Source organism: Corvus brachyrhynchos, unplaced genomic scaffold, assembly GCF_000691975.1.
Source record: "Corvus brachyrhynchos isolate BGI_N302 unplaced genomic scaffold, ASM69197v1 scaffold279, whole genome shotgun sequence".
NCBI lineage: Eukaryota > Metazoa > Chordata > Aves > Passeriformes > Corvidae > Corvus > Corvus brachyrhynchos.
In genome coordinates, this window is record NW_008246060.1 from 346,493 (window position 1) to 370,946 (window position 24,454).

A 24,454-nucleotide genomic window follows, 5' to 3' on the forward strand; every position below is an offset into this window, starting at 1 on the left:
AGAAGAGTGGGAAAACCGTCGGGAAAAGTAGGGCAGCAGCTGGCGAGGGGCCTGCAGAGAGGTTGGCTGGAGGTGGCGGGGGGCATTCTTCCAGCCGGCTTTGGCTTCCCAGGGTTTGCGGGAGGAGAGAGTGGGTGACAGAAAGACAAAAAGGATGAGGAAAAAATTCCCAAAACCAAACACAACTCCCCCAGATTTCTGTTCCTTTTGCCCTGCTGTTCCCTTCTTTGCAGCCAGCTGCCTAAACTTTTTGCTTTACCCTGTTGGGCTTGTGCTAATGCCTCCTTGGGGTGGGATGTGCACAACCTTGGGGTGCTAATGGCTTCCTTAGGGTGGGATGTGCACAACCACCTCCTCTAGATTTTGGGACAGAAGTGCCACCACCCAGGACTACCAAACCTTGTCAGCCACTTTTAGAGGGCCCGGCTGGGTTGTCCCCACCTCGATGTTTGGCATTGGGGTGCTCAGAGGGCGAAACCTGCTCACCTCCAGCCCATGGTCCTGTGGGATGTGTGTGCCCAGGGAGGGATGCTCCGAGATGGGATGCCTGGTGGGCAGCAGAGCATCCCTCTTTTCCCAAGGAGTGCTGGGTGTTTCACAGCCCTGCTTGCTGCTGCTTTAAAATCGCTTCTCATGCCTGAAGCCAGGGTGGTCACCTCCAGATTTTCACGTACAGGGAAAAAGAGAAAACCCACCCATTGCAAAACAGCCACCTGAAAGTTGCACTCTCAAGGGGATCACTGGGGAATTTACATTTTGAAATATGTATGTAATTTGGGTGAAGGGGAAATTGCTCTCTGTCTGCAAAACCGTCAACTTTCTTTCTCCCAGAGTTAGCATTTTCCAGATTGCGGTGCTCAGTTAACAGGAGACCCTTTTTTTTCCTTCTCTGTGTTTTCCAAGGAGAGCTTGCAGCTTGCACTTGGTTTGTTGCAGTTTGAAGGATAATTAGTAATTCCTTGGACTTTTTGGTATTAACCAGGGCAACAAGTCCCTGCTTGTTCCTTGCTTTCTTTTCCCTTCTCTCTTTTCTTGTTGAAATGATTATTCTTTTCACAACAGGAACCCAGCACACGCCGTACATGTGAATAAACAGCGCGTTACCGCCTTCTTGGCTGCTGGCGCTTTTCTTTCATGGGCCAAAGCAAATAAATAAAAACTTCCTATAATTATTATATCCATTAAAAATAAAGAACAAACTCGACAAGAGGACCATGACAATGGAGTGAAAATAGCACAAAGGGAAATGTCTGTGCCCGTAACAAGAACCAGCACTAGATGAAATTTGGAGATAGTTTTCCAACAAAACTGCTTCCCTGAAGGGAATGTATAAAACAGCACAAAAGAAGCCAGCACAATAGAGTGTAACAGGGATTTGCGACGTAATTCCTCCTCCTTTTTTTTCTTTCTTTTTTTTAATTTTGATTCACTCTCTTTTCCATGGGTATTTACGGGGATTCGCGCAGCTCACGGCTCCACTAAAACCAGAAATAAGGAACAATTTACTCCAATCTGCCTGTGTCGTGTTGTAAATCCATATAATGAAAAATTAAGAGATTTGTACCATAAGGGATCTCAGCTGTTTACACTTCTCAGGAGGCTTCGCCTTTGATTATCATAATCATAAAGAAAAACAAAAGAATAGTGGCTCCATAAATACTCTGGTGTAATGCATAATCAACAAGATAAACTTCTCTCTTTCCAGCTCCCAGGACAGGAGGTGTTGCCAGAGCCTGGGTGTTTCTCCTCTGGGGATTTCATCCTCAGGGGATGGTTGGCATTTGGGTTGGATCCTCTTAGCTGTGGCTGGCAGGGGCACAGAGGTCCTGTGATGGGTTGTGCAGGGATGCTGCAGTGGGATGCTTAGGATGCTGCAGATGGGATGCACAGGGATGCTGTGGTGGGATGTGTAGGGATGCTGTGGTTGGATGCCCTATGCAAGGGCACCCTGCCTTAGTTTACTTCTCAGGCTGCCTTGCAAAAACCTGACCTGAGGATTTAGCTAAAAGGTTGATTTATTTTTATATTTATTTATATAAGTGAGGTGGGTTTTGATCAATACGGTCGTTGCATACAGAAACATCCATGGGGCTGCCCAGCTCCTGCTTCCCACCCTGTTCTCAGCACAGACTTTGCTTTCTTCATTCCTTTCCCTGTCCCCATCCAGTCCTGGTTTAATAAAGGTACGCAGTGAGGGAGGCCAGCTGCAGGCTCTTCCTTTAGCTGGGAGAGGAGGAATCTGCTGCTTTTTTTTTTCCAGGGGTGTAATTAGGGCTGGCTGAGTGCACCCCCTCATTACCCACGCTGGGGAGGAATGCTCTCTAATTATGAAGTTTGCCTGTCGCCGGGCAGAAGGGACAGGAGGGACTTCTAAGCTGCTGGGAAATGCCTGTCTGTCCCTCCCTCTCGGGCTGGGTGGGCTCTGGGAGGAGCTGGAGGCCATGGGATGGAGGGATTGTGCTGGCTCAGAGCTGGATGATGCCAGGTTTGGCAGGAAGGGACTGTGAAGCTGCTGGAAGAGGGCAGCCAGAGGAAGAAAAGGAGCCAGGTCGTCAGGCAGAGATGCTTGGGGGAAAGGTTAAGTGGGTCTTTCCAGGTTTAGTTATTAATAAAAGAGTGGTGAGAATGGAGAGGCCAAATATGGATTCCAGGTGCTTTCCTGGCTGGTGGGAGCAGGAGGGGATGGGCTTCAGTTTCTGGGGGGCCAGAGAGGTAGGAAAACATCTTCTGCACATCCCAGCACACCCCTGGGTGCTGGGTTTCAGTGATCCAGTCCCTGCTGAGCTACCAAGATTGGGGGCACAAGGGTGGTCACTCTACAAGCATGTCATCCCCGTCGCTTTTTGAGCTCAAAATCCAACCTTGCTCCAGACTGGAGTTGAGGTAGAATCATAGAATGGTTTGACTTGGAAGGGACCTCTAAAGATTGTGGACTTCCAACCCCCACCGTGGGCAGGAACACCTTCCATCAGACCAGGGTGCTCCAAGCCCCATCCAGCCTGGCCTGACACTTCCAGGGATGGGGCAGCCACAGCTTCTCCAGGCAACCTATTCCAGGGTCTCACCACTCTCACAAGGAAGAACTTCTTCTATAAATTTCCCCTTTCACTTTGAACCCAAATGAGCCCAGGCCCTGGGTACCACTTGGTTATCCTCGCTATCCCTGAAGGTTCCACACTCAGTTTTGTGGCTTCTGCTGGCAGCTTGGGGCTCTCCCATGCTGGGAGGGAGAGGTTAATGAGCCACACTGAGTTAATGAGGCCGGGGGTTACATCAGCCAGCTGCAGCCCTGGGGACCTGTTACATTCTCTGCATCTCAGTTTCATCAGCACTTCCCAGCTTGTGTCTGAACGATACTAGGCTTTCGAAGGCACAGGATTTTGTGGGCTCTGTGCGAGAAGGCAGCAGGGAGAGAGTTGGATGTGAGTGGCTTCAAGTCTCCCAAACCCATCCTCACTTACACCCTGTATTTTGGGTTGTCCTCCTTTCTCCTTGCTGTATCTCCAATGGGATGTAACCCCAGAGAAGGGGCAGTGGGCTGTGGCTTGGGATGGCACTGCTCCATCTCATGGAGACTCTGCCTCTGAAGATGCCACATGCTGCTGTTACCTCCTCGGAGACGGGGCTTTGTGTTGGGGGACCACACGGGTGTGTGGGCGGCTGAATTTGGCTTAGCAGGGGTGAGAAGGGGATGCTTGGGGAAGAGAGGATGATGTTTGGGGGAGGAAGGATGCTTAGGCTGCCTTTAGGATGGAAGGTTTGGGTATGTGTTACCACTGGACACAGAATTGTCCCAATGGCAGTTTATGATGGGAAGCCCATGGGCATAGGAAAGGCCTGGACTGGTGATGCTGGTTCCCCCTGAGCTCAGGGATGGACTGGAATGTGGTGGGATGCGTTTGTGCCCCTCCAGGGCTGGCAGCAGGGATGCCCTCAGTCAGCCAGGGATTCTGGAATGGCAGTGAGCCATGCCATGGCTCCAGCATCAAAATTTGCTGGAGTTTAAATGGCAACAGCACTAATCTCTAAATGAGCCTGTTAATACCTTCTCCCTGGAGGCAATAGGAGGAGGGATTTGGGATGGGGACAGCCCCACTCCAGCTTTTCAGACACCTGGAGCCAAGCTGGTGGCTGGAGCATCCCCTCCATCTCTGTCTCTAGAGCCAGAGCCATTCTCATCCCTTCTGGGGGATTGGAAGGGGGATTGGGAAGGCAGATGACTCCTCCTGTGGTGCTGGAGATAAGCTGTTACATATTTTTTCATTTCTACAGGAGGATTTTAACCCACCTGGCAGGTTTAACTATTCCCTGTCAGGCCTTCCCAGGAGCTAGCGCCTGCCATGAGGCAGGTGGGAATGTGGGGAGGCGGAGACAGAAAGGGTTAAGCGTCCGCCGCCACTCAGATATAGCTGGAGAAACCCAGGCATCCCAGCCTAATCCTTACATCCTTACATCGCATCCCTGCCTGCCTGGTACTGGGAGGAGGGATGGTGGTGGCCATGGGTGATGGGAAGCCACTAATGCTCCTGTAATCTTCCAAATATTTGGAGGGATGACAATTGCAGGAGAGAGGATTTTAACGCTTTCCTGGGGAGGTTTGCTCGGCCATTGCTGCATGGGGAGTTGCTTCGCAGGTTCGCCATCCCTGGTGCCGCGTGTTTGGGGTGATAGAGGAGGGGGTTAAGGCTGGATCCCAGCTCTGATGCTGCTGCCTTTTGGGGCTTGAGGTGGGTGTGGGGTCGTGGATCTTGACAAGTTGCAAACACTGGCAGCAAACATCTGCAAATCACCCCCCAGGGAGCAGATGCTGTGGATAATCCAGCTCAGCCCCAGCCGATTAAAATGAGGGATGGGGAGAGGAAAAGAAGTGCCTGTTTCCCTCCTCCCTTTTCCTCTCGTTGCTCCTTCTACACTCATCCTCGAGGCTTCAGGATTTGGTCCCGTGGGTTGAGCTGGGAGCTGCTCCCTCTTTGCCTCTCCCTCCCCACAAAGAGCTCCAGACACCCTGTAACACCATGCCCCAAGTAGTGTGAGATTGTGGGATGGCGACAGCCTGGGACTTCCAAAAAAATCCCCAGAAGAGAGCTGGGAAGCAGGCACCCACCTCCAGCGGGAAGGAGGGAAGCCAGCAGATGGGAACCCCCTGCAGACGTCTGCCAGGGAGATGATTACAGGCAGCAGAGTGCGCTCTCAAATATTTATTAGTTTGTCACTGCTGGTAGTTTTATTGCTGGTGTGATTGTGGGACTGGAAATCCTGGCTGTGCAGGGCTCCTTTCCTGCTTTCCCATGCAAAAGCATCTCCGTGCCTGCTGCTCCTGTGGTCACTGTGCCACAGTGTCACCTCGGCTGGGAAGTGGTCTCTGGAGGTGATGGGATTGCACCATTGGGGAGGTGCCTTTTCCTGGGGCGTATTTTGCAGCTGTTACTGGGTAGTCAGGGCAGACAGGAGCAGCAGTTGTTCCTGCACAAGCAGCCATGTTTCCCCCCCACCGACTGTGTGTGGATTTTTTGGGGGCCCCCAATGAGTGTCGGCGGAGTGAGAGGTTTCCCATGCAGCGGGTGGCCGGGCGTTGGGAATGGGGATGAAAGGCTGGCTTGATGGGTTATGATAAATGTGCCCAGCATGGTTCTCCTCCCTTCTCATCCAAAGTCCCCGTTGTTCCTATGCCTTAATTCTTCCCCAGTGCGTTTAAACACCAGCGACCGTTTCATGCTGGAGGAAAACGCCCTGCCCAGCTGCAAATGCTTTTTCGCAGATAATTTCTGAATGGAAAAATCACCCTCCCCCTTGATTTTCTTCCATCCATGAGTCACAGATCCATGATCTGTGGGGTTGGGGCTCCGTGGCATGGCCCCAGTTGTGAGTCTGCCATGAAAAACCCATCATCCTTTTCCCCTGTCTCCTGTTAGAGCTGCTTTTTTGGCCCCAGATCTCTCCTGGCCAGAATCAAAAGATCTCTCAGCTGTTGTGAGTTTGCAGGATTTTAACTTTTCCAGCATGCTCCTTGCTTTAAAAGTTCAGGTGTTTTGGGTTCAAGCCTTAAACCCAGCAGCTTTTTTTATAGCCACCAAAAGCAGATGTTGGATCTAGCTGGTGACACTATCCTATTCCCCCACCCTCATCACTGTGCCCACTTGAAGAAGAACCTTGAAGACCCAGCATTTGGGCAGATGCCCTCTTGGAGCGGGGTCTGGATGGGATTTTTGGTACCACCAGGAGTGTCTCAGCCCCAAACCCTGTGCTGGGGGCTTGCACCACAGCCTGGAGCATCACCCTTCCTGCTGCAGATGATCCCGGTGAGTCACAAATCTGGCATTTTCATCCCCATCTGGCCATGACTCATCCCCTCACGGCTCCCAGATCCTCTTGGATGACCTAAAGTCTTGTTTAGCATCACCAAAGTGGTGATGAGGTTGGAGAAAACATATCCTTGGTGTTGGCTGTTGGAGAAGGATCTCTCCTCCTAGCCTGTGGTTTTGGATCAGGGTCATGTGCACTTCGGGGTGTTACCTCCGTAGGGAAGGTCCTTCCAAAAACTGGTTCTTTAGGCTACCTGTGCCCATTCCCAGCTGCCAGTCTCAGGTCTGCCTTTGCCACAGGGATGCAAGGAGCATCATATCAGGGAGGTTTTCACACAAGCCCATGAGCTAAGTTTTGTTGGCTGCCTCTGTTGCCAGTTCAATTATCTCCTGCCAGCCCCCTTTGCCAGGGAATTTAGATCTGTGACATCGAAGCGGTTTTTGAAATTTAAAAAAAAACAATGTACAACCAACAACACAACAACTCAGTGGATGAAAAGTTGAGTAGTAAATTTAAAAAAAAGATGGGGGGGAAAAAGAGATATTTGTTGCTGTGACAGGTAAAAGGCTGCTCAGCAGGACAGGAGAGCAGGACCAGTGGCCTGAGGTGGTCACAGGGAGCAGCATGGGATTGTTCAGGGTGAGGGTCACGTACCTTGGCATTCCCTGTCCCCCTGCCTGCCATGGGGCCTGGGAAAATTACAGATCTGCAAATGAGATGGGGGAAGAAATAACCAGCAGCAGAGAGGTGGGGAAAAGCCAGCCAGAGAGAGGGAGAGAAATTAGCCCGGAGTTTAATTCATTGTTTCCAAAAGAGCAGTTAATGGATTATGACAAATGTCCTACCGCTCTCCCTTAGTGCTGTGTTAAATGGAAATGGAAAGTCAATTTTCCTAAATGGATTTTAAACGACTGACCTCGTGCATTTTTTTTTTTCCCCTCACTGATTTTTGCTCAGGAGGCAGCTTGGTCATCTTGTTTTCTTGATGCATCTGATTATATTTTTTTCTCCTCCTCCTCTTCCTCCTCCTCACAGCTTGGGATTCTGATTCTCTCCTTGCAGCACTGCTTCTTGCCAAGGGTAATGAAGGGAGTGGGCTTCTTTCTTTTCCCTGCCAGTTCTGGAGATGTTATCGCAGGGCTGGGGATATTTACTGTTTTCCTGCACGCTGCAGTGCCTGGAGTTGAGAATCACAGCTCTGGCTGGGGGAAGAGAGGAGAAAAAGCTCGTAACTCCTTTGAGTGTAAAGAAAAGCCTTGTGATGTGACCTGGCTGCTAGTGAGATTCCCAGGAACAACAGGTTAAGCAGCAGCATCCCTGTGCACCTGTCTGGGGGTTTTTATTACTCCTGTGATATTTGGGGTTGATCTTAATGGGCTGGAAAAAGGTCTCCTACAGATGATGCTCAGCATCAGTCAGAGCATCTTCCCAAGCTGCTTCTGGGAATGAGCCGCCCTGAGCCTCCCACTCCTAAGGGATAATGTTCCTGTGTGAGCACTGAGCTGCTCACCCCTTTCCAAGATTTTTCTTGGCCTGTCCTGAGCAAACATCACCTCCAGTTGTTTTTGCATTTAGATGGCTTTTGAAAGCAAACAAGCAGGAAGATGGAGCTCCCCAGGGCACAGACCCCTGGTTTCTGGGACAGTGTGAATCCTGATGGCACCTTTGGGTGATGTTCTCTGGAGGTGGCTGGGCTGAAAGCGATCGCTCACCTGTTGGGTGATGCTGAAATCCAAGTGTTGGCAGGGGGTGAGATCCCAAATGCAGCTCCAGTGAAGATGTGGATGTCTGAGATTACTGCTGGGGATATGGTCAGCATTCCCAGCACAAGCCCTGCCAGCATTTTGCTTGGAGCATGCCCGTGCATTCCTCAGGGCTGTGAGGAGGAGGCTTGGGGTGGGGGACATCAGCCCCTTTGGAGCCTCTCTGTGTCCCTGTCACCATCCCTGGACCTGGGTTTGTTTTGCTCTGCCCCTTGTGGTGTCCTCTAGTGAGATCACCCTGGCTTTGGGCTCAGGGTATGCATGGGGGTACGCAGGTGAAAACAGGATTGATCCCACAGCTCTGTACCTTACAGGGGTTTGCTTTGCTGGCTTTTGAGGAGCCTCCAGCCCTCTTTTTGATTTTCCACACATCCTCAGCAAGGGCTGTTGTTGCCACCACTGTGTGCAGGGTGGGGGTCCTGGGTGGGTGGGGGATGGGGATGTAGGGCACCTCCCAACCCTCTCGGTCTCCTGGCAGGGCTGGAGTACAGCGATGTGCTGCCTGACTCCTTCCCGTCGGCGCCGGCGGAGACGCTCCCGCACTTCCTGCTGGAGCCGCAGGATGCCTACATCGTGAAGAACAAGCCCGTGGAGCTCGTGTGCCGCGCCAACCCCGCCACACAGATCTACTTCAAGTGCAACGGGGAGTGGGTCAACCAGAATGACCACGTCACCAAGGAGAGCCTGGACGAGGTCACCGGTGAGCAAAGCCACCCCAGCATCTCTCTGCCTCCCCGTCCCTTGCTTCTTTCCAGGTCCTTTTCCCTCTTGCCTTATCTGCACTGTTGATGGTTCACCTCCAGGCAGACTTTCCAGACCACTGGTGAAAGCACCATGATGGTGCTGTGGTCAGCACACCCCCCAGAAGCTTGGGGAAGTCACTCTGCCTGATTTTGCGCTTACCCTTGTGCAGGACTTGGGGCTCTTAAAAGGGATTTTAAAGGCAGCATGTTTAAATCCGATAAAAAAAGGGACTGCTTTCCTACAAAATGCCTAATCAACGTGTAGGAGTCATTGCCAGGACGGGTGGCAAAGGCTGGCAGCTTATGCAGGTTCGCAGAGGGATTAAGTGTTTAATCGGTAATGAGAGCAATTGCAGGTAGGATTTGAAATGCCTGTTGATGGCAAATTAGCTCTTTCTTCCCTATCTCAGAGGATAAGTCAGCCTCTGGCTGCCTGGAACGGGGTGAGAAGGTGGCTTAGGCGTTTTAGGGGGGGGTCTTACTCCATGGGATTGGGCTCTGTAGAGCTGCTAGGTCCCTGTCTTGGAACATCCTGGCATAAGAATAAGATCAAGACGTGGGGTTGGATATATCATGTAATCAGTAGATTTCCTAAAATTGGTGTGCTTTAGCTTGGCACCCATCTTTTCTGCACCAGTTTTGGTACCTGTGGCTGATCAGCAGTGGAGGAAAACAGTCACGTTGCCCCTGTAAGATCTTCCCTCTGCAAATCACTGCGCACATGGCATCTGGAGGGCTTTAAACCAAGGCAGCTTTTTGAACTGCAGTGGTGTTGGCCTTGGAAGGCAGGCTGGGCTTAGAGGAGAGGAGCCTGGAGGAGCCACAAGTGTTTTGACAGAATCTTCTCTTGTCCCTATGATTTTTCCCACAGCCTTACCCTTCCCTGGTATCTCTTGCTCTCCACCGTGTACTAGCCGTGAGCTGGTCTGTGCTCGGGTGCATCCCTGAACCTGCTCTGTAAAGCCTTTCTTTCCTCTGTAGCTTTTTGAGTCTTTCCTCCTAAAGCTGCTTTAGCCATTCCTGGGGTGTTTTTCCTCTAGAGGAAGGCTGGTCAGGCAGGCTGGCCCTTTGCTTCTCTGGAGGCTTACAGGAGCAGGGGATGCTCTGTTTCTCTCTTGCAGGGTGCATCTCCACCTCCCAGCTCTTGCAGAGGCCAGATTTGAAACCCTCACCACTGTAGGGCAGTGTCAGTGCTGGTCAGTGATGGAGCAGCCTTGCCAAGGGGTTTTAAATTTATTTATAGCATCTGGCCACACTGGGTTGAGCCAGAGGTCTGTGTGCCCCGCACACAGCAGTGGAGGATGCTTAGGGGAAGATCATGGAACCAGGACAAGGAGGGAGCAATGGAGCTGCCCTGTCGCCCTCCCAGCTTTCCACCATCCACGATCAGGGACTCCCAGCTCTTGTGGCAACATCTGAGCAGTGTGGTCCAGCCCTAGGTGGAAATCCCCCCCTTGTTAATTTGCCTAAATGCTGTTAGGATTCATTTCTCTGGAGCATCCTGTAGGAGGGGGTTTCATGCCTTAGTGATGTGCAGTGTGGAAAGAACCACTATATTTCATAGACCCATGGAATGGGTTGGGTTGGAAGGGACCTTAAAGATGGTATAGTACAACCCCGTGCCATGGGCAGGGACACCTTCCACTAGCCGAGGTTGCTCCAAGCCCCGTCCAGCCTGGCCTGGAACACTCCCAGGGATGGGGCATCCATCTGCACAATGTGTTGCTGTGGGAACTCATTCACTTTGGTCCAGCGTCTCCCTCTCAGATTCCAGTCTTCTGATGCAGAACCTGTGCTGACAATTTGGGAAGGAAAGAGCACCTTCCATCCATGCTTCAAAGATGGCATTGCTGCTATCAGGGAATGAACCAACAGTGCCTGCAGGTGATGCCATGCATGTAAAAGCTGCTGGTGTGGGCATCTCTGCCTGGCAGCCTCCCTAAGGAAGAGGGAGCTGGAACCAAAGTGGTTTAACGTGCTAAAAAATCTGCATTTGCAGCACCCAGCGTTGGTTGGGAAAGCTGCCAGAAAGGGCAAGGGGGAGAGCTGGGCACAAAGGCACAGGTTAACACGGTTAGTTTTTAAGTGTCCTTGGTTAAATGCTTTGGAAAAAGGGACCTTTAAGAAGAAGGAAAAAAAAAAAGAAAGGACTTTTAAGATGACGTGTCTTGAATGAGCCTGGCTCAGTAATGCTCTGATTGTGCTTGATCCAAAACATTTCATGCAGAAGAAAGCAAAAATAGGCCAAGTCAGAGAGGATAATTCAGCTGAGTGAGGGGGGCCAGGCAGGATGAGTGGCTCTGTTTGGGTGCCTGGAAGCCCTTAGGAAGTCACTTCTGTGTGCCATGAGTTTGGTCTACAGTTTTGGGTAGTCATTGCTTTCAGGGGGGACAGAGGCAGGGCATTTACAGGATGCTCCCCACCTTTCCAGGATGCTTCTCCCACCGGAGCTTCCCAGATAGACAAAATGAGTTGGAGCCCCATCTCCATCCTGAGTCCTTCTAAAAACCCTAAGTTTCCCAAAAGTGCTTAGCCCAAATACCTTTGCTTTTGGAGTTTTTTGTTATGATTTTTTTTTCCCTTGAATAGTGACAAAATAAATTGTATTTCCTTGTCAGCTCTTCCGCAGGAAGGTATCAGGGAGACAGTAATTGCTCCTCACAGCACGGGGAGTGAGCTGTAACAAAATTACAGCTGGGGAGCATGCAGCTCTCGATCACTGTGAAATTGAGGTCTTTTTAAAATGGAAACAGAAAAAAAAAAAGCCAAACGGGCAGATATTGCTTAAAATAAGGAAAAGTAAGCCCCGAGTCCCTCCTGCCCTTGGTGATGGTCATTGATGCTTCAGCATCCTGCAGTCCAGGAGACTGTGTCCTGGTCATGGTGGTGTTGCCTTTGTCATTGCACCCCTGCCATGGCCAGGCTGATTTCTTTAAGGTTTTATTTGTCTTGTTATATTTGTATTCAAGTGGCACAGACAGGGGTAGTTTCTCCCCACAACAAAACCTGGGGGAGGCATCCTTCAAACCCTGGTGGGTGAGAAGGGGTCCGGACAGGGATGTTGGAGATGTGGGAGCGAGCTGGTGGAGGATGATGATGGCTTTAGAAACACTGAAGAGATTCTGGTCCTGCTCAGCTGGACTGGGGGGGAAAAAGAGATACTTCCATGTGATCCATTGCCCTGACTTCATCCCCAAACCATCCTCCTCCCTCATTTGTGAGGTGCCAACCCCAGATGAGAAGCCTCCAACCCTCTCTCCTCCAGCTTTGCATGTCCCCCACCCCTCTTGGATGCTGCCTCAGTTTCCCTGCTCCTGGATGCTCCTGCCCATCTGATGCCGTGCCTCTGTCCCCTTGCAGGGCTGCTGGTGCGGGAGGTGCAGATCGAGGTGTCCCGGCAGCAGGTGGAGGAGCTGTTTGGCCTGGAGGATTACTGGTGCCAGTGTGTGGCCTGGAGCTCGGCAGGCACCACCAAGAGCCGCAGGGCCTACGTCCGCATTGCCTGTAAGTGCCCCGTGCTGCTCCCATCTCCAGGGCTCACTCCTCCTCTGCTTTCTGATCAATTTGGGATGACCCATCTTTGCTGGATGACCCTGGTTTTCTCTCCTCACCCCAGCTCTAGCTTTGCTTCTGAGTGTCACTGTCCCCACCTGCCGGGGCAGTGGCACTACCAGGGTTAATGCCACATTGCCCAGCAGCGTGCTCAGCACTTCCCAGGGTTTTATTATCCTTAATAACCCAGCGGATGGCACCTTGCACGCTCTGCCTGAATCAGCGACTCCGTGTCCTCTGAGTCCCTGCTGTCACGTGTCGCTGCCCTGAGCTGCTGTTTGGGGGTGTCAGCCTGATTAAGGGCGAGTTAGTCAGGCTGGTCCCACCTGAATTTGCTCAGCTAGCAAACAAGATGGTGGAGCTATAGGAGGACAGCCAGGCTTCCCCGGCCCCAAACAGATTTTGCTATTAGAGGGCTAATAATCCAACGTGTTATCCAAAACAGAGAGGGCTGATGGATTGGCTACACTGCTGAAGGGTTTTGTCTGACCAGGGAAAATCACAGGATCAGAGAATCATAGAATCCCAGAATGCTTTGGGTTGGAAGGGATCTTAACATTCCAACCCCATGCCATAGGGAGTGACGCCTTCCTCTACACCAGCTTGCTCCAAACCCTGTCGAGCCCGGCCTTGAACACTTCCTTGGTGTTTTTTAGAGCAGAGGGTTCGGGAGCCACGTGGAGAGGGCTGGGAGTTGTAGCAGAGGATTGCAGCACCATCTAGTGACGCTCCTGCTCCTTCCAAGGCTCTGGAGCAGGACACTGCTGTGTCCCCCACATCCTGAGGGCTCTGCTGGGAGGGATGAAGAAACAGTGGATAAACTGAGTTTTAGCCCCAAAAGGAAAAGACAGGATGAGGTGTAAGCTTGCAAGCACATGAAGGAGGAAATATATCATCCTTGAGCACCATGTGCTGCCCCAAATCCATGGAAATCATGGTTCTTCAGCTCCTTCTTCCCAGGACACGTTTTGCCCTGGCTGTCTATGCCAGAGGGACTTCGTGACTCGTGGGTGCTTGGTGCTGAGGCACCCACCAAAGTTTTGGAGGCTGCCCTGTTCCTGCTGCGGCTGGTAACCCCTGGCTTTTCCTTCCCCTCCCAGACCTACGGAAGAACTTTGATCAGGAGCCACTGGGCAAGGAGGTCCCACTGGAGCACGAGGTGCTGTTGCAGTGCCGCCCGCCCGAGGGGGTCCCACAGGCCGAGGTGAGCAGCTCCTGAAGGAATGCATGGTGGGGTGTCCCATCCCATCTCCTGTCAGCTGTCATTCAGCAGAATGGTTTATTTTGGGCAGCACCTGCTCAGCCCACTTCTCCCACACTTCCCTGAGGTGCCATTAACCCCTCAGAGGGAAGATCTAACAAGGAGGTACCCAGTGAGTTGTCTGGATTGGAGCGGTCACCAGTGGGAGCCGAGGGCTGGGAAAATCAGTATGGATGGGTTTCCCTACCAAGGTGGTGGAGCTTTCCTTGCCCACAGCTCTGTCAGCCCCTGGGAGCTGTGTGTTGGAGGTAGCCACGGTGTCTCATCCTTGGCCAAAACACCAGTAACGTGCCTCAGTCAGGCCTGGTTTGGCTCCCTTTTTGAGGAGAAATAAATCCAGTCAGAGGCAAGGTTGTCCAGTCAGTGGTTGAGGTGCTCAAGACATCATTGGTCTTGGTGATGGCGTAATCCCCATCATTCCCCATCCCTTCCTTTCCTGCCAGGTGGAGTGGCTGAGGAACGAGGATGTCATTGATCCCACCCAGGACACCAACTTCCTGATCACCATCGATCACAACCTCATCATCAAGCAGGCCCGACTGTTGGACACTGCTAATTACACCTGCATGGCCAAGAACATTGTGGCCAAACGCCGGAGCACCACGGCCGCTGTCATTGTCTATGGTACCAGCCTGTGCTCTGGGAAGGGACCTTTGGTGCTGGCTGTGTCTCCAAGCCAAGGGGGAATATGGGCACTTCCTGGGAGTGGTAGGAGTGAATTAAATTAGTGTATTAAATTAGGTGATAACCAATATCTGCAGAACAGGAGCGTCTAATGGCTTCCACAGGCAGTAAGGAGAGGTTCGAGGTGTAGGGGTCGAGGTATTTCTGAGCATTCTCGGTTCGGTAGGAGGGTGGATGGAGGCTGGATCTAGATGGATTTCTCTGGCTCTCAAAGCAGCTGGAAAGCTTTTTTGGCTTAACTTTGCTATGAAATCAAAGATCTCCTCAGAGCTAGACACAAAAATATTTGCCAAGTGGAGAAAGGACCAAAGCATTCTCGAGCATCTTGGGCATAGGGTGGGTGACACAAGAGAGTCTTGTGATTTGCTTTTCATGAGGCTGAGCTGTAACAGGGGGTCACAGAAGATGTAAAAACTCGAGGTTTAGCTCCAGCCCAAGGCTTAGCTGATGGATTGGGCTCCAGTGTTAACTCTGCCCATCTCCTCTGCAGTGAATGGTGGCTGGTCCACCTGGTCTGAGTGGTCTCCGTGCAACAACCGCTGTGGCCGGGGCTGGCAGAAGCGCACCCGGACCTGCACCAACCCTGCTCCACTGAATGGCGGCTCCTTCTGTGACGGGCAGCCCTTCCAGAAAATCACCTGCACCACCCTTTGTCCAGGTACAGAGGGTTCAGAAACCACATGCTACCTGTACCCCAGGCTGTGGTTGGGATTGTTGGGATTGTTCAGTCTGGACAAGAGAAGGCTCTGAGGTGACCTAATTGCAATCTTCCGGTACCTCAAGGGAGCCTATAAGAAACAGGGAGAGTTTATTTTCAAGGGCCTGGAGTAACAGCGCAACAGGGAATGGCTTCGTACGGACAGAGGGCAGGATTAGATGGGATATTGGGAAGAAATTCTTCCCTGTGAGGGAGGTGAGGCCCTGGCACAGGTTGCCCAGAGAAACTGTGGCTGCCCCATCCCTGGAAATGTCCAAGGCCAGGTGGAACAGGGCTTGGAGCACCCTGGTCTGGTGGCAGGTGTCCCTGCCCATGGCAGGGGGTTGAAACAAGATGGTCTTTAAGATATGCTGGGATAACACTCCCCAAAGTGGGAAGGTTTTACTGATGCCCCCGTGTCCGGTGCCCGCAGTGGACGGCGCGTGGACAGAGTGGAGCAAGTGGTCAGCGTGCAGCACCGAGTGCACTCACTGGCGCAGCCGTGAGTGCACAGCTCCGGCCCCCCGCAATGGTGGCAAGGACTGCAGCGGGGTGCTGCTGGACTCCAAAAACTGCACCGATGGGCTCTGCCTGCCCAGGGAGTACCTGGGAGGGTGGCCACAAGCATGGGGACATGACACAGGAGATGCCACTGGCCATGGTGTTCCAGCGTTTGGCCATGCTTTTTTGGCTGTGCCTCCAAGATGATGGAGTAGCCACTACCACCTGTGTTTTAAGTTGTCTTTAAAAAGGTGTTCTCATCCCTTCCAAAGTTAGTTCTTACCTGGAGGAAAGAGATACTGGGGATTTTTGGTGGAATCTAAATGTGCTGCTGGCATTGAGGCCCCTGCCCTCCCTGCAGGTTTGGGGCCTCTGCTGAAATAAAGCCGGTTGTGGGTAGAGGGGACAACTAGGAGGGGTTTCTCAGTCACACCGTGAAAACGCCTTCCCTGGGTCATCGCTGGGAGTTCTGGAGGTGGTTTTTTGAGGGAATAAACCCATAGTGATGGTGATGGGGCTGCTTCCTGTGAGTGGGCATGCTGAAGGCAGCCAATGCTGCCACCTGCTGCTGTGTGACACCACTGTCCCCTTTACTGGCTGGGCACGGGAATGTCCTTGTCACGTGCTTCTACCTGGCTTTTGGAAAGCCCCAGGGAATGATGCTGGTCTCCCACACCCCTGGGCTGGCTTACCTCCCACTTTCTGTTTCATCTCATCCCCATCATCACCTTCACCTTTTTCTTTTCTAACTTTGTTTTTCCTAACAGATAAAAGAATTCTAAACGAGCCCAAAAGCCACCGTAAGTGCTCATTTCATGGCCATTTTTTTGTTTGTTTCTTTGGTTTTGTTCTGTTGAATTCATGTTAGGGGTTCCCTGGCATCTGGGCAAGGACAGGGTGGGAAGATGGAGCAACTAAAGCCCACCCTAAAACTCCTGTGTGCTCCTCAGAGTTGTCTCTGTTAGGATGTGAGGGTTACTCACAGCTTCATGAACCTGAGCTGCACAAACCTAGTGTTTCTGGGACCCTTGGTGCTCAGGTGAAGTTTGCACAAGTGGTGGCCAGATGTCCTCCAAAGGTTTGAGGGCTTTGCCTCCATCTCATTCTCTGGCATTGTGCTTGACTTCCTGCTCTTAGAAAACACTCTCCATCTTCCTGCCAACCTTTCCAGCAGGCCCAGGGGACATCTTTCCGTCCATGCCTGAGTCAGTGGGGGGATTTGGGAGCGCTGGTGGGTCTTGATGTGCATTTCTGCTGCTCCTTTTTTCACCTGTCTTTAATCCCTCCCAGTGCTGGAGGCCACTGGCGACGTGGCCCTCTACGCCGGGTTGGTGGTGGCCATTTTCGTCTTCATCGTGATCCTCATGGCTGTGGGGGTGGTGGTGTACCGGAGGAGATGCCGGGATTTCGACACGGACATCACGGACTCCTCAGCTGCTCTGACCGGAGGGTTCCACCCTGTCAACTTCAAGACGTCCCAGCACGGTAAGAGCCATAGTCCATGGAGGTCCTCACCAGCCTTAGCTCCGGCAGAAAGTCACAGTAGAGGGTGGATCCTCACTGGGCTTCCAGTCCTGTTTTCCCAAGGGAATATACTGATTTTTGAAGGCTGAAGGCTCCATGGAAGTGGTCAGATGTTGATGGCGGGAATCAGGGCAGCCTGGTCTAGTGGAAGGTGCCCCATGGTGCAGGGGGTTGGAACAAGATGGTTTTGAAGGTCCCTTTCAGCCCAAGCCATTCTGGGATGTCTTCCACTCAAGCAGTACTTTTCCATGCCCTTGTTTCCACTGCTCACTTCATCCCACCTGTGTTTCCTGGTCCCACAGACAACCCTCAGCTGCTGCACCCGTCGATGCAGCCGGACCTGACGGCCAGCGCAGGCGTGTACCGCGGCCCCATGTACGCCCTGCAGGACTCCTCTGACAAGATCCCCATGACCAACTCCCCCCTGCTGGACCCCTTGCCCAGCCTCAAGATCAAGGTGTACAACTCCTCCACCGCTTCCTCCTCGCCGGGGCTGCATGACAGCACGGACCTGCTGGGGGCGGTCCCCACCACTGGCACCTACCCAGGGGACACCGCCAGGGACGGCCACTTTGCCAACGTGCGGAGCAAAGGCCTGGGCTCCCAGCACCTCCTCAGTCTGCCCCGGGAGCATGGCTACAGCGCCAGCGGCACGTTTGGCTACCTGGGGGGAAGGCTCACCGTGCCAGGCACAGGTAAGCCCCAGGCTAGGGTTGTCTAACCATCAAGGTCTTGCTTTTGTCCCTTCGTGAGCAGCCCTTTGTTATCCCAAAGCCGGCTCAGGGAAGGAAGGCAGAAAGCCATTCCCAAGCCAGGCATCTCAGGCTGGAGGTCACAGCCTCCTTGTGCTTGCCTTGGGCTTTCCCTGCCATTGATCCAGGGCCAGCACCTTGCAAAAAGATACAAAGATTAAGATCTTCTTCCTAATGAAGAAAGAGCCTGGCTCATCCTTGCAAGCGGTGAAGCCATGGGACATCCCAGAGAAGCTGTGGCTGCCCCTGGATCCCTGGAAGTGTTCAAGGCCAGGTTGGACAGGGCTTGGAGCAACCTGGAATAGTGGAAGGTGTCCCTGCCCAAGGCAGGGGGGCTGGAATTGGGTGATCTTTAAGGTCTCTTCTAACCCAAAGCATTCCATGTTTCTATGATCTGGAGGTGTTCCTCTCTGTGCTGTCCTGGCTCCCTGCTCTCCTTGTGCTCGCTGGCTGGGGTGGACAGTGGTTTCTCCCTCATTCCTCTCTCTGTCTGTGACTGACACCTGTGTGTGCCGTTCCAGGAGTGAGCCTGCTGGTGCCCCACGGGGCCATCCCCCAGGGGAAGTTCTATGAGATGTACCTGGTACTCAACAAGGCCGAGAGCGCCCTGTAAGTCACCCCGCTGGCCACCCACTCCTTGTTGGCTGCCATGGAGTACCCTGTCCAACCTTTGTCCCCTGTCCCTCCCCAGGCTGCCCTCTGAGGGCACACAGACAATTCTGAGCCCGGCGGTGACCTGTGGGCCCACGGGCCTGCTCCTGTGCCGTCCTGTCGTCCTGACCATTCCCCACTGTGCTGACATCAGCTCCTCAGATTGGATCTACCAGCTGAAAACACAGTCCCACCAGGGAAACTGGGAGGTAAGGTGGGAACCCAGGCCTGCAGCCAGCAGAGACCCTGAGGGGTACAACCCCTGGAACGACGGGCTGACCTCCAATCTTGGTGTCCCTGTAGGAAGTTGTGACCCTGGATGAGGAGACCCTCAACACTCCCTGCTACTGCCAGCTGGAAGCCAAGTCCTGCCACATTTTGCTGGACCAGCTTGGCACCTATGTCTTTGTGGGAGAGTCCTATTCCAGGTCAGCCATCAAGAGGCTCCAGCTCGCCATCTTTGCCCCCACCATCTGCACCTCCCTGGAGTACAGCCTCAAGGTCTACTGCTTGGAGGACACACCAGATGCTCTGAAGGTAAATATCGCCGTTCCAAAGCTGCTTGTGCTGGCAGCAGGATGCTGCCTCATGCCTCTCAGGATGACCTGGCCCTGGGAAGCAGACAACCTGATGCAACTGCCTGCAAAGTGACCACAGTGAATAATAAGGTGTTTACTGCTTTCCCTGTCCTTCCTCGCCCTCTCCGAAGGAAACAGGGAGGAAGTTGTGTAGTTCCTCTGCTGGGACCCCTCCTGCAGGCATTACAGGAGAGGTTTGGCTGCCAATGGGTGGGTTTTTTATAGATCCTGTTATTTCAACATGCATCCATGTCTCTCCCTGCCTTGGAAGGGTTTTGTGGCATAGATAACATCCAGTGCATCACGGGAAACTGGAGTTTGGATGCTTTGGCTGCTCAGACCCACCGGTGTGGTGGCTGTTTGATTCCCTGTGACTTGTCCTGTGGATCCCGTTGGGATTTCTGTGGTGCCTCTAGGTGGGGATGTAGGCAGGGCTCTGGCTCCTGGATTATCTTTTTCTCCTAAAAGCTGCTGGTGTGATGAAGGGATGGTGTTAAAAGCACAGAGAACAGCACCCTTCAAGGGAGTACCTGACCCCTGTGTTGGAGCTCTGCATTCTCCGAGGAGTATGGAGACAGTTCAAGGAAATTCAAGTTTTAGATGGGGCTGGTAAATGAGCTGAGTTGGCAAGTTCTGTTGGAGTGGCAAAAGCTGTTCTCCATGGGCTTGAGGCTGCTGTTGTCTCTTCTTGTCACCTCCTCTCCCCACCCCACTACATCCTGGTTTTGGGTGTGGAGGTGGGCAGAGGAGCAGCCCCATCCCTTTTCCTGAGCCTCACCCTACCTGTCCCACTGCCCACAGGAGGTGTTGGAGCTGGAGAGGACACTGGGAGGGTACCTGCTGGAGGAGCCCAAGTCCCTGCCCTTCAAGGACAGCTACCACAACCTGCGCCTCTCCATCCACGACATCCCCCATGCGCTGTGGAGGAGCAAACTGCTTGCCAAATACCAGGTGAGGGGCTCATGTGGGGGCAGCTGGGCTTCCAGACTGGGAGCACCATCTCCAGCCAGGCACCACAGGGCTGCGGGTGCCCTGGGCTTGTCTCCTGAGTTGTCTCCTGGTTTTCTGGTCTTTTTGGTGGGATGCTCTCTGTGAGGCCCTGCTGTCCCATGTCATCCCTCATGGGGTGGCTGGAGGAGGTGGGACCTCCCACAGCCACTGCTGGAGCCTTCGCTGAGCCCATGCTTTGGTGGTCCACAGGAAATCCCCTTCTACCACATCTGGAGCGGCAGCCAGCGAGCCCTGCACTGCACCTTCACGCTGGAGAGGTACAGCCAGGCCTCCACTGAGCTCACCTGCAAGATCTGCGTCCGGCAGGTGGAAGGGGAAGGGCAGATCTTCCAGCTCCACATCACGCTGGGAGAGGTGAGCAGAGGGGAGGTGGGGGGACAGCAAGGGCATGCTCAGACATTTCAGCAATATCTCACCTTGTCCTTCCTCTTCCAGCACGGCAGTTCCTCTGACACCCTCCGCTCCCACCACAGCGGTGCCACCACCACCACCACCCAGGTGGGACCCTATGCCTTCAAAATCCCCCTCTCCATCCGGCAGAAGATCTGCAACAGCCTGGATGCTCCCAACTCCAGGGGGAACGACTGGAGACTTCTCGCCCAGAAGCTTTCCATGGACCGGTGGGTCTCCCCAAGCTTTTCTTTCCCTTCCTGTGCACCCAGCAGGGAGGCTTCAATCTGTGCTACCTCTCAGCTGCAGGCCTCCAGTGGGGTTGTGTCCATCTGTATAGGGCTACCCATAAATGGGGATATAGCTCTGCATAGTTATATTCATCTCTATCCTTGGATATGATTTTAAACTAAAAGAGGAGAGGTTTAGATGAGAGATTGGGAAGAAATTCTTCCCTGTGAGGGTGGTGAGGCCCTGGCACAGGGTGCCCAGAGAAGCTGTGGCTGCACCATGCCTGGAAATGTTCCAGGGGCTTGGAGCACCCTGGGATAATGGAAGGTGTTCCTGTCCATGGCAGGGGGGTTGGAACAAGATGATCTTGAAGATCCCTTCCTACTCAAACCATTCTGGGATCCATCTGTGCCACAGTCCTGCATCTCTTATCACTTTGAATGGCCCTTATTTATCTGGTACCATGTCTGTGCCATTCCCACCTGGTTTCACCCTCAGGACCAAAGGGCAAAGGGTAATTTCATCAAAGCAAAGCTTACATTGCTTTTGCATGAATACCAGCTCTGTCTGAAAATTGTAGACGGTCTCTCGAGGGCTTTGGCATTTGTGTTATGGCATTCCCATCAAAGTCCATGTTCCAAACAGGTTTGCTGCTCCAGCATCCTCCCTCCTGCCGTCTCCAAAGGGCACCATAGCAGCCCAACCCTCCTCTGCTTCTCCCTTTCAGGTATCTGAACTACTTCGCCACCAAAGCCAGCCCCACTGGGGTGCTCCTGGACTTGTGGGAAGCTGAGCACCAGGACGACGGTGATCTCAACACCTTGGCCAGTGCCTTAGAGGAGATGGGCAAGAGCGAGATGCTGGTGGTCATGGCCACAGAGGGGGACTGCTGATGGTGCTCCCCACGGCTGGGGGGCCAAGAGGATGAAATGGGGAGTGAGGAAGGGTCCTCCCCCCAATGGCAGGGGGAGGCACATCTGTCCTGAGTGGGGAGGGGCCAAGGCCGATGCTTCTCCTATATCACTGTCAGCCTTAGAGACCCATCCTCAGCGTTTACAAGCAACTCAAGGGTTACACAGCATTCTTCCTCCTCCTCCTCATGGCACGGGGGGGAATTAGGGCTTCTCAAGTCAGGATGGGGGCTTTCCTTTTCCTTCTTCTTTTTGGGTTCTCTTCCTCCTTTAATAGCATTTCTGCGTTGAAGAGATGAGTACAATCCAGGCTTAACTTCTGTCAAAGGCTTCAGGCAGCTTAACAAGGCAAATAAGAAAGAAAAAAAAGAAAAAAAAGTTTCTTAGGAAACGCAAATAATTTATTATCCAGATCTTTGGATGTGTCCTTTTTAAAAAAAAAAAGAAAAAAAAAAGTAAAAAAAGACAGATTTATAAATCTTTTTTCTTGGTCTGTGAGAGCAAGAGCATCGCTGTGGTCAGGGTGGCAGAGAGAGAGATTTCAATGGACACGCTTTTGTAGGAAAAAGCGTGTGATCCAAGTTGAGCAAAATGTGTTTACATGTCCTGGGACCCCCAGGGAGTCTGGAGGGTGAAGTGCCTCTCCGGCCTCTGCTTCAGGGCCAGCTCAGACCCTTCCCAAGGATTTTGTCCTTGCAAACTCCCCTTTCCCTGGCAGCAGGAACGAGGGGTCCCACTCTGCCTGCAAGGAGGGATGAGGGATGCTACCTGGTATTTAGGGTTCAGGGTGGGGAGAGTGCATCCAGATATGGGTATTTTTAATGAATTCTTCTCTGGCATGGTTTGGGGGAGCTTTTTAGGATGACTGCGCCTTCATTTCCATAACTTGAGTACAAACCAAAGATTTCAGTCCTGCACCAACCTCCAGACTCAAGGCCAAAGGGGGGGATGTTTTAAACTCAGCAGGATTTTGCAGTGAGCACCCCAAACCTGGGCTTAAGGGTCAGAGGGAGGTGATGAGCGGATGTGGAGGGGTCAGGGGAGAGCAGGGGCTGGCAGGCTGGGGTGTGGCCACTTCAAACCACCTCCACTTCGGGTCTGCGTGCTCCTGCCTGAATTTTGATGCAGTATTTCAGCAGGGGTTCAGGGAGGGATACCTAGGTGTCTCCAAGCTGTGAGCCAGGCTGAGCACTTTCACATGAGGGACAGCATTGTAAGCAGTGATCAGGTTTCCATCCCTCACTGCAGCTCCTGTTTTTCCCTGTAATAGGCTTTTTCTAATGATGGAGAAGTTGTGGGGTGAACGGAAAGTAATCAAGGAGTAGCCAGGAACGAGGTTCCTCACACAGATACAGTGTCTTGATGAAGGTAAAAAAATTAGGTTGCCTGCAGGTAGAAATAGTTACTCAGCGAGTGCTGTATCTTAGAAATTTGTCTGTTAGAAAAAAAAGAGGGGGTGGTAAGCTCAGGATTAGACTAGGTCACACTGCAAGGCTGTGTATTCTCCATCAGTGGAAGTATTAGGAGCATGTCCTGCTCTGGGCTGCAAAGCCCTGGATCAGTGTCGTGGAATGCCTGTGTCATCCCACAAAGTGCTGGGCACTGGAGCGCACTCAGGGAGCCTGGAGGCTCACGTGTACAGGGGGCAGCTCAGGAGAAGCTTTCAGTATTACTGGGACATTATAGGATTCCTCTGGGCAGCTCCTGAGGCACTGATGGAAAGCATAGAGCTGCTCCCTGCTGTGTCATGGAGTTTCTGGGGTTCACTTCTTGCTGGATTTTCAAGGCTGTGGGAAAGAAGGGATCTTTTCCCCTTGTGCTGGATGGGAAAACTTCTGCTGGGTGAGCTCCTGTGTCACGTGGGAAGGGGCTTATCCATCCTTTAGGTTGCATTTGAGCATTTCTGAGACCCTGTCTCTGACCTAAGGAGGAATAAGCAAATTTGGAGAGCAATTAAGACTTGATGGATCAATCCAGCTGCCAGTGGTTTCAAGGGCTCCTTTCTCAGTTCCATGGTGTTCTCTGAGGGATGAGATGCTCTTTCAGGTTGCCTCAGAATCTCTCTTGCTCCCATCCTCTGGTTTATGGATCACTGCACTGTGTGTCTGTCCATCCGTCTGTCCGTCCTGCCTGAGGGTGCCTCTCTCCATCCCCATCCATCTGTGTTCATCTTCCCCTTCCTTTGGGCAGGCTTTGCTGAAGTGCAGGTCTGGGGAGATTCTCCCTGTTTTTCTGACCAGGGAACCTGCAGCAGGAGCAGGGCAGGGGGGATGCAGAGTTTGCTTCCATCTCCTGTGGGTGCCAGCTCCCAGGAGCCCTCCACGCCCAGGGGTTTCTCCAGCCAGGCATTTTGGCAAAGGCAGCCCCATGGTCCATGTTGTCCTGGCAGCATCCATCTCTTGGTCCAAAATATGTTTCCATATTTATATATCCAGGGGATGGGCCTGGTGGCGTCCTCTAAACCCACATCTGTTTATTCTGTAAACTAAAGAACTGTAAATAAAGTTTAGCATTCCTATTGTAACAAATTAATTTTTATGCAATAAATTATATTTCCTAGTCTAATAAAAAAAAAAAGAAGGAAACAATCTGCTCGCTCCTCTCCTGTTCATCACTCACTGGTTCCTGCTGCGTTAGGCATCTGCAGGGATTGGGGTCTGGCAGCAGCAGCAGCCTGGGGATCCCTGTGAGCATCCCTTGAACCTGCTTTTGGCTCCGATGCCATGGGTATGCCAGCGGGAGCATGTTGCTCTCGGCGTCCCTGATGGAAGGGAGCTGGAGATTGATTGATGGTTTGTTTTGGACTCGCATGGGTGATTACAAGGCAGGAGACGAGGGCTACAGCTCTGTCTTGTGGGCTAAGCCACTCTCTCAAGCAGTTCATTCCCTTCCCCAAGGGACA

The 24,454-nt window shown here is 52.6% G+C and overlaps 1 protein-coding gene across 1 annotated transcript; it reads left to right on the plus strand.

Annotated features, from left to right (window-relative positions):
• Positions 1-8,438: 8,438 nt before the first annotated feature.
• Positions 8,439-24,140, plus strand: UNC5B (unc-5 netrin receptor B; the record flags this gene model as incomplete). Its single annotated transcript, XM_017746179.1, has 16 exons — positions 8,439-8,766; positions 12,170-12,313; positions 13,462-13,565; positions 14,066-14,246; positions 14,797-14,964; positions 15,437-15,601; positions 16,272-16,304; positions 16,795-16,989; positions 17,331-17,723; positions 18,302-18,389; positions 18,472-18,640; positions 18,735-18,968; positions 19,811-19,960; positions 20,210-20,374; positions 20,456-20,640; positions 21,369-24,140. Coding segments are annotated over 16 exons (2,868 nt in total), but the record flags the coding sequence as incomplete, so codon positions are not given.
• Between the last annotated feature and the right edge of the window lie 314 nt (positions 24,141-24,454).